This window comes from Anopheles bellator, chromosome 1, assembly GCF_943735745.2.
Source record: "Anopheles bellator chromosome 1, idAnoBellAS_SP24_06.2, whole genome shotgun sequence".
NCBI lineage: Eukaryota > Metazoa > Arthropoda > Insecta > Diptera > Culicidae > Anopheles > Anopheles bellator.
The window spans coordinates 12,470,934-12,482,935 of record NC_071285.1 but is presented as its reverse complement, the minus strand read 5'-3'; the positions used below and the strand labels follow the sequence as shown (position 1 = coordinate 12,482,935).

Sequence of the window (12,002 nt, the reverse complement as noted above, 5' to 3'; positions counted from 1 at the left end):
GCTTCCGTGGCCTTGTTTAAGTTTGTTTGAATATCTCAATGATCTTGCTCGTCACCTGGCCATAGAGCAGGTCGGAATACACGAAGTCGATGTGATTCATGTTCGGTACTTCAACGAAATACTTCACGTTCGGCAGTTCGTTTCGCAGCCTTAAAGCGTCCTGGGTGGAGGTGATAAAGTCTTTTGCTCCGTGAAACAGCGACACCGGCAGCAACACCCGCGACAGGTTGTATTCCGGTGGTTTGGCCTGTCCGTACTGCTTCGTGTTGAGCATGTAGTTCCGGTAGTCGAATTGTTGGAATTTTTCTTAAATCGGACAAAAAGAACCGGGGGTAAAGTTTGATCCTCACTTGTCCGTCTTATCGATTACTTGTTTGCATAAGCTGGCCGAAGTGGATAAGTTGCCGGGTCGAGATGCTGCACCACAGATCGTCCACGATGTGGGGTAGCATGTTACGCGATCGATCGACGGTGGAACCGAGCACTCCGCGCAACATTTCGGCGCACATTTCTCGGGTGTCACCGGAGCAGATGGTACCGCTGAGAAGGTGCACGATGTCGATCGAGGGTTTGATCTCGTGCACGTTCAGCGATCGTAGCGTGGCGTACACACGATCGGTAAGATCGGCGGCACGCCGTAGAATCTGGCTGTCCGTCGTGCCAAGGTACGCGATCGAAGCTAGGCCCGCGGCGTGGTGGATTTTGCGATTGTACCGCGGTTTGGCGGACAGCAGCACAAACAGTGCCGTCATGCCCTGGTTGTGGCCAACGTAGTACAGCCGCTGCTCGTTGGTTTCCAGCAGAATGTAGTCGATAATGGCGGCGATGTCGATCGTTCCGATTTCGTGGAAACTATGGAAGGTGTTTTGTGGTTATCCGTAATTAAATTTTCCGTGCCGAAAGGGTACCGTGGTGCCGATTTGATTTTCATAAACCACAGAACCCGGTCAGTGGTGGAAAATCGCATTAAATTCTCATTAATGCCCTCAGGGAACGAGGAGGGCCACCCAAGAGAGAGTAATAATCCGGCGGGGAGGGTGCGATATTTTCCGGATGACGCTTATTCGGTCCCGGGAAACCCAGGGCCACATAAATTAGGGAGGTTGGAAAGCTCGGATTAGATTACGCCGTTCCGCTATGCTCGGTAATTTTGTGTCAGCTTGTTTTTGTCAAGAAACGCGAATATTATGTTAGGCGTTGGAATAAATAAAGGAGATTCCAAATTTAATTATCCTTAAACAATCGACCTAAACCTAAATCTAGGGACCTCGGTTTTTAATATTATTGTAACGATGAATTATTGTCCTTGCGAATAAACGACACGAACTAGGCAAGGCCGGCCTCTTACAGTGGAATAATCCAGTTTATGGAGCCGTCGACGAGTGCCTTCATCGCCTGTCTGGCGCCATGGGGGCTCGATTACGACTGGCGATGCTCCAGTATGGAAATGAGACTGGGACGACACTGCGGGATGTCCCAGCGTCTGATTATCAACCCATTGGAGCGTCTTCGTTTCTACGACGAGCAGAAAATCTCCGCCCATCCGGAGGCAGCAACGTCTTTCTGCTGCGACACCGTTAGGTAGCGAAAATTAATTTTGCTCCTAACGGTACGTTTGTTTAATTCGTATCTTCGCCTGCTCCCGGGGAGCCCCAAGCCGGAACCGGAATGGCAACGAATGGGTTGCGTTGCGTCGATGGGTCGCTTGGAAAATATGTCGCTTAATGGGAAGTCATTATTGGCCAGCGGTGGGGGCGCGTTTCTGATGCGCTGTTATTTATACCTTCCTAGCAACCGATGAGACTCACGTGGCTCCCGTAGATAATGGCGCCATCGGATAATCGGAACACTGTGTCCCCCGGGGTCTGATAAGCTTTTGAAAAATAATTAGCTTAATTACCCGGCCAGGGGGTTTGCAAATGTGTGGAGAATTAAAGGTAGAACGTGAAAACAGAGGCCCTTCAAACGGTCCTTAAAGTGCCCTTTGGATTCACCAATAAATATCTTTAGTGCTGGTGCTTTAGTGCCCTCGAGATCCCCAATAATGCGTTAATGAGTGACCAAATGACTGACGAATCACCGAACCCGCTTTAGAATTGACTGGAAAAACGATGAAAACCCCAAGCCATTACCTGAAGTCCCAAAAATCGCTCTGCACCACGGTAAGGTGCACGTTTTTGCGCGCGAACCGTGATCCACGCACGTTGGCCATCCACACATCGTAGCCAGCGTCGGCCAGCACGAAGGCGAGCCCATTTTCCGGTCCGGTGATGACGAAATCGGCCGCCGTCGAGAAAAGTCCCGGCACTAGTAGCACCACCCCACGGAACTGCGGTTTCCGGGGCCCGAAACGCAGAAGATTCGGCTCGTCGAGGACGCCATCCGCCTGCTGCCGGTCGGGTGGTCCGTTCTCGTACTCTTCGGGGAACTGGCGCGGATCGGGAATCCGGTGCAGCTTCAGAATGTAACCGTCGCGCGTCGTAAGGACATGCGTTTCGATCGGATAGTCGGCCGCCTCGACGAGTTCAATCTGTTCCGGCGAGAGAAAACGCGATTCAGGCACTCAGTGTTTGCGCTCCGGTGGAGCTCCGTTTGCCGACTTACGACCAAATCTCGATCGTACTGAATTCGGGGCCGTTGCCACGCGTGGCTGGCCGGTGGTGACGGTGCAGTGGTTGGCAAGGGTCCAACCTTGTCTACCGTCGTCCCGTTGTCGGCCATCGCCTGGCACCCGTGGGCCACCACGAGCACCAGCAGCCCGCAAACGAGCTGCAAATGGACACGGTGGCACTTGTTTAACATTGGGCGGTTCGTGGTCTTTTTTCGTCCCGGCTTCACTCACTCTCACTTGATCCGGTGCCGGGTGGGAACTTTGGCAGACTGGAACGCTGGAATTATGAAGTCGAATGTTTAATAAAACGTCGAACCGAGCTTTCAACAGCCGGCCGGCCGGGTGGCCGCATATCGTTATCTGTTTGTTTCCAGCAGAGTGGGCACCGTAATTAGCATTTCCGAGCAGCCACCGTGTGCGCCGTATGACCCCAGCCACCGGCTCGGTTCCAAAAACCCACCCGGCCCGGGGGCCCGGGTGCAAGGTTCTGCAACAGTGACCGACCGAGCCTCCCGGAACCAGATGTTTACCCAAATTGGACATCGGGGACTATCATAATGTATGGATTTGTGGCGCTTGGCGTGGCGACGAGATGTTTGGCCGGGGGCCCCGACAACCCCGGGGTTAAATGGTCGCTGAATTAGTAATGGCCTTCTGGGAGGGTGAGATTTGTGTCTGCGCTTTGTCCGCATGGGTTCGTCGAGTGACTGTTTCGCTTTCCTTCGCGTGGCCCTCTAATTGGAAATGGAAGGCCGCAGCAAAAAGGGTTGCCCACCGGGGCTGGTTGTTTTTCCTGGAAACAATTTATGGGGTTTTAAAGTCCGTTTTTCGTTTTAAATTTGTGTCTCAATTATGTAAAGAGTTGTTGCATTCACAGTTAGGGTCCCTGGGGAATCCGTTCATTTATTAATGGCGGTTTAATACGTCCCTTCTTTCATTTGCCTGGTTATCATTATCTTTTAGCTGCAGTTGGCGCATGTTATAATTTTATTTTTGTTTGATGATTTTTTCCAGCTTTCAAAACTACGTTTTAAAGTAATGCAACTTTCGCAATGGCCGGAAGTACAGTGAGGGGTTCGCCGGATGCTGACTACTTTTCAACATCAGAAAGTTCCACCATCTTGCCAGCCAGCTGCTGCTAGTTTTTCGGGCCAAGTTTCGGTGAAGTTCCGAAGCACAAACATGCGCGCAGTGTAAGGTAAGTTTAATGCACGTTTTGCTCTCGTTTCAGTGAAACAAAGTTTAAAAACTTAGCGCATGCCTCAGCAGTTCGGTTCCAGTAGCGTTCGTTTAAGGGTCTCTCGAAACTTTAGCTATCAAAAAGCGAAAGTTCACCGCCGCCGAAAGGAAGATGAAGCACAGTTTATATTAAGCGAGCAAGGCTTGAAAAGTTGGCATAAAAAGTACGCTAAATTAAGATTGTTTATCGTATAATAAAATCAATTGGAAGATGCATCAGCTAGTGGACTATTAAGAAGGGAGCCATTCGGGATGGACGTTGGCGAGCATCATGCTGCTAGTTAGGAGGATAGGTAATAAGTCCCGTAGAGTCGTTCCCATACGGAACGGTGGGGTCGTGGTCAAATTTAATTACAAAACTTTCCAAAGTCCACTTTGGGCCGTGAAGCGACAGTTGACCAGACTGTTGACCTTCTTCTCCCCGTCTAGCGGAGCTCGTTCCAAGCAAGTGACCCCGTAAGCAAGCCGATGTCAATGCGTTCCCGTGGGGCGTTCAGGTCAGCACATTTTCGTCGGCCACTTCCGATGGCAGAAAGTGCCCTCCACGATTGATAGAGCTAGCACCTCGCAGGCACCACTTTCACCTCACCAGACTTCCCAGATAAAGGATTCGTTCTTTTCGGTGTGCACTTTGCACGCGAAAAGCAAAGGAAAATGGCTGAAATGGCAAATCGTACCGACAAAAAAGGGGGGAGACCCTAAATTCGGACAACATTCGGAGTGCGATTGGTTCGCACCGTAGTACAAATGTTCCGGTTTTTGGGGCTTGCTTTTTGGCCGCGTTTTGCTGAACGCATCCAAATTGCGATGAAAGCGACTGATTGATTGATTGATTGGCCGGGTCGGGTCGAGCAAACGGGGGGTTCGAAAAACCAGTAGTGCCGGTGGCCAGCAAAATCGGAAATCCTATCAGAAAAAAAATGGAAGGCAAAAACAAAAAAAAATACATCGGAAATCAAAGGCGAAACGAAGCAATCTGTAACCCGGCTTTTATGCGATCGCTGGCTCGCGTGACCGTCTGGCTGTCTCTGGTCCCCGGCCGGGCCTCTTCGGTAGGGGGGAAAAAAGCCAAAACTACGAGACGATGGTCCAGGCGCACTTTTCATTAGCTTGATTGAACCGTTTACGAAATTTCCACGTCACTGAATTCTCCGGTTCCATTCCGATCGGCCGATGCCACCCGAATGGTCATGAAAGTATTCGGAAAGGCACCAGGGATCCTCCTGTTTGCTATTAAATTAATGCACACGCCACGCTGAGGCCAGCAATCGCTCACAACTTCGACCGGAGGCGTGATTTGATTAGCGAAGGCGGGAATGCCTATAATAACAGTGCAGAGGTTTTAATTTTCATTTTACAGACTTTAGTTATTCTTTCATTTGAATTAATGGATTGCCGATACAACACGAAATGGCGTGTTTTGTGTCAGACTTTTGAAAGTTTTCCCTTACTTTTCACTATTCCCAATTTCTTTTTTATTTCCACAGCGTACGGAATTAACAATGGAATGGTAACAGTAGAATAAAGAAAGCGGCCAGAGTGCAAATTGAGTCCCCACAACATAAGCGTGACGCGATCGTTGAAAGCCCTTGGTCATGTTGCGGAAAATAACAAAAGGTGGCCCCGAAAGTGTCTAGTGACCGGAATCCAGCCGGACTGGGCTGAGCGATTGGAGTGCTGTCGGGGGATTGGAAAAGTTTGATCTGATTAGCATAATGGTTGACGAAATTGTTATGCACAGTCATAACATTTCCAAGCTCCGGTCCACTTCGGGCCCGACTGCGGCCGGTTCAATAATCGGTAACAGTACGTACCTTTTTTTCTACTCTCTCTCTCTCTCGATGGTGGCCAAACTACAAGGACGCACTTTATTCGAGACTGTCTCGGGTGGTTTTTTTCCCTTCGCCCAGACCACGGCGTCCATTTGTATTCTCTTTTTTTTTGTTTGGCCTCAGTCCGGGGGCAGCTATGGAGGAGCGTTTTCTTGGGGCTTTTTGTGGTTCGGAAAGTGTTATGTCTTTGTTTCGGATCGGGGGGGCAAATTATTCAAAGTGGACAGACAGGAGTCCCGTGCCCCGGCCAGATGGCATGTGCTTGCAGTGGACTCCCGGTATCCATCAGCTACGGGTTCTGAAGCTGTTTTAATTTGGCGTAGAGTAAATCGAAAAGTTTTTCCTTTCAGGGCGTGGGTTGCCAGAAGGACCAACTAATTAAGTAATTACGCGGAATGAAGTTTAAGGAAAATCACTCTTTTAAATTGCAAGTAAAAAACCGTCAATGTTTTGTTTTTAACTGTTTGTCGGAGAACAATATTTTCAGCTAAAATTGCAATCGTTCACTGCTTTCATAATACAAAATTGACCTCAACCCGTTTACAACCTAAATTAACAACGTTTGACAAGCTTTAATTGGGTTGCCATTATTGTTACTACCCGTCCGATAAATTTGTGGTTCCCCAAAGTGACCGCAAACTTCGCTAAGCCATTCTCCTGAATGTGACCCACACCGAACCGGATGTATCAATTTGCGTTCGATCGATTCGATTACAGCCGGGAATTGGTCGGAAAACCCACTTCGAGAACCACCCCTTGATTGGGGTCCCGCGATCCGCCGCCTAATGAAGTGCCGTTACCGGCCCCGGGGACCGGTGCCGGCGACTAACCGACACTTCAAAAAGGCAAATCGCCCGTCCGTCGACTGTGTCGGTGACTAAACACCACCGGTCGGTGTTTCGTGCCGTGCCGCCAAAACCAATCGAATTGATCCCTTTTCCTCCGGCGGGTGGTGGCCTGTAACGGATGGAACCGCACCCGTTCCCTGGGCGTGGGGTATCATAATAGTAAAAACAGGACCATTTGCCCTGGCAAAACATTTAAACTAACTATCGGCCGTATCGTTAAAGTGATGCGCGATACCGGGGGAACGGGGATGTAAAGCCGACCGCTGACCCCCTAGCGGGCCACGTTTGATCCAATTTATGTATGCAAATCGTGTTTGTCGGTCCTTATCGGCTCCCGGTTCCGTCCTCGGGCGCGTCCGCTATTGTGTCGAATGCCATCGCCGAACTATTCTCGATTCCGCAGAAGTGCTTCCGGTGGGCACCGATCTGCGTTGATCCCATTAGTTGAAGCGCACACGCATACGCACCTAGCCCGCGGGAGGATCGTCGGAGGGCATTATTCTGGCCACGTTCCATTCCCCGTTCCCGGTGCTTCCGCCGGTGAGTGTCAATTAATTCATCGCCATCGCGCTTTCCCTCGCCGGCGGGCTCCCGCATTACATTATGTATCCCGTTGTAAATTAAAATCAAATTACGGTTTATTATCGTATATAATTGATTTTAATACCTCGGGGCCGGTGGATTTTTGGGGTAAATCGGCTTTTCGGTACACCGCGGGCCACAACAGGCGTGTCCTTTCTCGCTGGTCCGTGAGATGGAAAACCGTGAAACGGTGGAATGCACGACCTTGCCCAACAACGACGTGGCACAGGGTGGCTCCAGTGGAACTTAATGCCCAAGAACTGAAAAAGATAGAGTTTGTTTAAAATCCCAGTAATTTATGTCTCATTGATGAAGTCTCATTTCACTAAATGTCCCCAAAAAGGTTCTCAAATAACTGTTGGCCAACCGACGGTTTAGAATCACCCATTCATGCGGGAGGCTCACTCGGCATCAGGACTGGTACGGAGCTTGTACTGTCCGCGGATTTACAACCGGCCAAGCACCGGCACCGGGAGCCCCGGGGCCGGGATGCAATTTGTGCGCCCCGTCGAAACACTATTTATGTAGCGGATAATCGGCCCCGCTTGATTTATGTGTTATGACATCTGTCTCCCACCCCGCGGGATTGGGCCGCCAATTGTGGAAGTAGGTCAGTTGGCGGGCATTATGTCTCCGCTGGTCGGCCGGAACGGTCGGTGGAATGCGCGGGTCAAGAGTCACCGATTGACATGGAACATGGTGAATTAATTGCTCGTGGCCATGCCATGTTCGCGTGTGCGGCCAAGCGTGTAGAACGTGTACATGCTCTACCGGGCGGCGGGAAGGCTTTCGCCTGGCCGAGAGTAATGGGCCGCGTGCGGCGATTTGAACGAGTCTGTATGTCCTTTCGGTACACACAAACACCGAGTGCATAATTACGTGTGTGGCGGCCGGTTAATCAGTTCCGTGTTTTGGTGCCCGTAAAGCCACTGCCCAAGCAAGTTGAAAATGAATATTTATGTAGCTTGAAATGGCGTGTATTAAGACGTATTACTGTGGCGGATACCGCATGCCGACCAGGCGCCTCCATCACGCGTGAGGCGTGAGGCCCTTATTGAGACATTAAAACACTGTAAATCGTTTACAGGGCAATGTTTATAAGAATTTACTTATTGGCGCAAATGATTGGTTATAAAAGGGGCCAAATGTGGGCAGCCACAGTACAGCGAGCGAAAACGAGCGGACATAAAAGCGCGATTCGGAAGCATTGAACGGAACCTCTCTTTCTCTCTTCTACGGACCGGAAATAACCGTTTGGCACTGAGACTACCAGATGTGAACCGCGAACTTTGCATTCGAATTTTATGATCGGCATTTTTTTTCCACTTCATTACGAGAGCGCTCCATAACCATCGAATGTTATGCTCACGGCGTCATCGGGATGCGCCGCACGTCGGATTCAATAAAAAAAAACGGACCAGAGGAACCGTTCGAGGCGCCGAGTCGCTGGTGCACCCCGGAGTGCATATTGGTCATCATGCCCGCAGGAGTGGCGTTTTACTTCGTAATGTAATGCAAAGCACTGTAAGTGGCTCGATGCGCAGCGTGGCACCCGCACTCGGAACGGAACCGGTTGGGAAACGAAAGCGGAACTTGTTAAATTGCATTAACGATCGCGCGTGATTGCATTTTGTGATTGTCAAACGGGCGGACCGCGATGAAAACCGTGCCCGAGTTGATGAGTTATTTGTTTTTAATTAAATCTCACCGAAACGGGAGAAAACGGTCCATCGGACGGTTGGGTTCTCCGAAGTGTGTTCCCTGGGGTAAATTTTACAATAGTTTCAGTGGAAATTTAGAGCGAAACCTGAGCGCGTAAAAATGACCCCGAAAGGAATCAGTCATAAATCAACCTGACCGGCCCCGGGGCTGCTAATAGGGTTTCGAGTAAGTCGACAATCCACGAAACGATTTCGTGATTTATTGCTTTTTAAATAGAGCACCCGACCACGGTGTGTATAATCAAATAAATGACAGAAGCAGAGAAAACTGCTAACAACATTTGTAGCCCACTCCCGAATCGGGCGCTGGGCTGGTGACCCCCAATATTTCGTGTAGGCAGGTCCCTGTGAAGGTCCTGGAAGCTGATAATATAAAATGGCGTGGTAAAATATTGGAACGACGGTGTTTATGGTGGTGTAGGTCATAAACCTCGGCAAAAGGATTAACAACCCGGGGAAAATTTATGACCTGCCAAGCTGGGCTGCCAGGGGCTGGTGGGGGTGGAAGATGTTTGTTTATGATGTGGGTGGCTTTTCGGCGTGGGTGAGGGGAGGGCGAAAAAAAGATACCGGCCTGGCTTGGCACCACTAAGCTTAACCCGGTTACCATCCATCCATCCGGCCCCGACCGTCCGTCCATCCCGCGCTTAATTGCAGCTGCATTGGTAAACGAGCCCACGGGCGGTCCGAGGTTTTTGGAGATAATTTTCCAGGAAAAAAGCACCATAAATAACCCGCCGGTTATGAGGGGAATAAATTCTGCCGGTAACCTCCCGGCTCCCGGTATGGGAACATTTGGGAATGAATTTCAATTTTTACACACTTTCGGTGCTTAGAGTGTCCGACTTTTGCTTCCAATTCCGGCTGATGAGAGCTCTACATTTTTAAGCATTACCAATAGAGGAACCTATTGAGTGCGCGCCGCGAAGCAGCCAACTCATCATCATCATCATCGTCGTGCGCGCGGGTAGTTTGTGGCGTACTCCTTTCGAAGGCACCACCGCTCGAAGATACCGGCGATCATGCATTATTTATTTCACTTTACATTTATTTACCGAACGCTGGCTAGTGGCTCCGAACCGGTCCGGTGGCGGGTTTCGCTCTGCTGCGAAACGAGGTGTTGCTGCTGCCGCCGGCCGAAGCACGGAGCTCCAATAACGAGCTGCGAATGGTGAAATGAGGGTTGCTTCTTCCGATGGGCGGTGAAGGAGGTAGAAAAAAGAAAATAACAAAACTAAGGAGAAAGAAGTTGGGTGGAAGCAGGTTCCGGTGTCTAGAACGGAATCTCCGGACGGATCGTTCGAACCATTTCCGCGTCTTGATGATGCTTGAAGTTTGCTTTCGGGTTTCTCGCAGGACGCTGCGGCCACGCTGTGGGAGATATTTATGTGTTGACGGTTCGCCTTACCCATTGCCTTTCATTGCCGGTGGTGTAGTGATGATCATATAAATACACCACGAAGCATACATATGCATGGTGGCTGCTGCCTGGAAACCACCAAAGAGAGAGAGCTGAGGTTATGCGATGAAGTCGGTGAGATGGCCGAGTTTTTGTACTCAGCACTAACGAAGCCATAATTTCAATCCCGAAACTTGCCTCGGCCAGAAGATACTCGTGTAATTTCCATATGTCACTTACGCTGTTTGAAGGTTGACAGCTTTGAGAAGGTGCCATAATGCTGCCATTGTTAGAGCAACTTTTCTGGTCTAAGCAAGCCGGAGGAGTGTTTGAAACACGATAGTTCGGATTAGGGTTCCGGACGGCAATGATGAAATACCATGACGTATGGTACTAAGAAATCATTTTTGTTATAATTTATTTTAATTTAACGTTCAGCAGTAAGTAGTAAAAGTTTTATTCAAAGATTTATCAACTTAAATATACGAAAATCGACCCGAGGATAAAATGACTGGCTATGGTCCGTGGGTAAGAACGCACACCATCAAACGGATTAGAGGCAATAAGAAAAGAACAGCAGTCAGTCGTCCAAGCTCGTCCACTTACAACCGTTGAAGGCACTACGTCCTAAATCGTTGTAGTATCCCTGCGGAGTACAACAACGGCGTACAGTGCATGTTTACTTTCCGGCTTGCCAGTTTTTCTTAAAGCGATTTTCTATCTTTATCGCGTTGTTATGCACGGTAATAGTAATAGGGCTGTATCGTAGGCTCGCCGAATCACGACAAGGATCTCTCGGGGGGCAGCTTCCGGACCAGGAAGCTGCAATGAGTAAGAGGCAAAAAAGAGCAGCCCCGAGAAACATGAGGCCAACGGGAAGTTTTCCACCACTCGTCTCAGGGCGAAAGGGTTGCGAAATTGCGCCACGAAATCACTTTGCCGGCGACGGCCGGTCCGGCCCCAAAACCTTTTCAAGGACCTCAGCTTTTGTTCTCCCCCTGGTTTTTTTTTGCTCGTAGGGACGGCCGCGGCCCACGCTACCGGTGCCCGTCGTTGCCGTCATGGTTGATGTCCATAATCGTTTGTTACACTTCAGTGCGTACGGTTCTCGTTATTGAAATTGGATCATCCTTTTCATTACGGTGTGCATGGCGCGAAAATGGCGGGGACAGGCAAAAAGGGCGAAAGGATTGCCGACAGGAGGGAAAACACAGCAGGCCAGCAGGGTGGGTAAGCAAAACCCTTGCCGCCTTAAGAGCAAACCTCATCGGCGGCGAAGAATAGAAGAAACAGCACGGGCCCGTAGGCAGCGTTTCGAACAAGCTGTGTTTCGCCGTCGAGCCAGTACAAATAATCCTTAGCCGGGTGGGTTGCCTGCACGTGAAAGGATTGGCGTGAAAACGATATGAGGGGGGAAGTTTTGTAGCGAAATATGACAACGTGGCCGTTGATGAATCCTGCCGGTATCGGAGTGGCCGTTAAAACACTTCCAGTTTTGATTAAAAAAATCATCCATCCACGCGCCCTTCCTGGCAGTCAATTTAAATGACTGGCCGTCTGGCCGGCGCGTCTTGCCATATTTGCATAAAACACGAAAATGTACTCCGATCGCCGGCGCGCCATTTGGCCGGTTTTGGTAGCACTTTCACCGCGCGAAACTTCATCCACTGCGGAATGCTCTATTATTATTGTTTTGTCTGAAGAAAGCACTTAATGGTATTTGCCGAGCAGAAGTGGAAAATGGCCACCATCGAGGAGCGGCAGCAGCTC

General features: G+C 49.9%; 1 protein-coding gene across 1 annotated transcript in view; it reads right to left on the bottom strand.

The window, feature by feature from the left end:
* Window positions 1-16: 16 nt before the first annotated feature.
* The window catches only part of LOC131215034 (lipase 3-like), a 32,842-nt gene continuing 20,856 nt past the window's right edge, over window positions 17-12,002 (bottom strand). The window contains exons 2-6 of the mRNA XM_058209410.1: window positions 2,843-2,888; window positions 2,605-2,769; window positions 2,133-2,530; window positions 371-852; window positions 17-306 (exon numbers count right to left, since the gene is read on the bottom strand). Coding sequence (XP_058065393.1) covers window positions 17-306; window positions 371-852; window positions 2,133-2,530; window positions 2,605-2,769; window positions 2,843-2,888 — 1,381 coding nt within the window. The remainder of the gene's footprint in view (window positions 307-370; window positions 853-2,132; window positions 2,531-2,604; window positions 2,770-2,842; window positions 2,889-12,002) is intronic.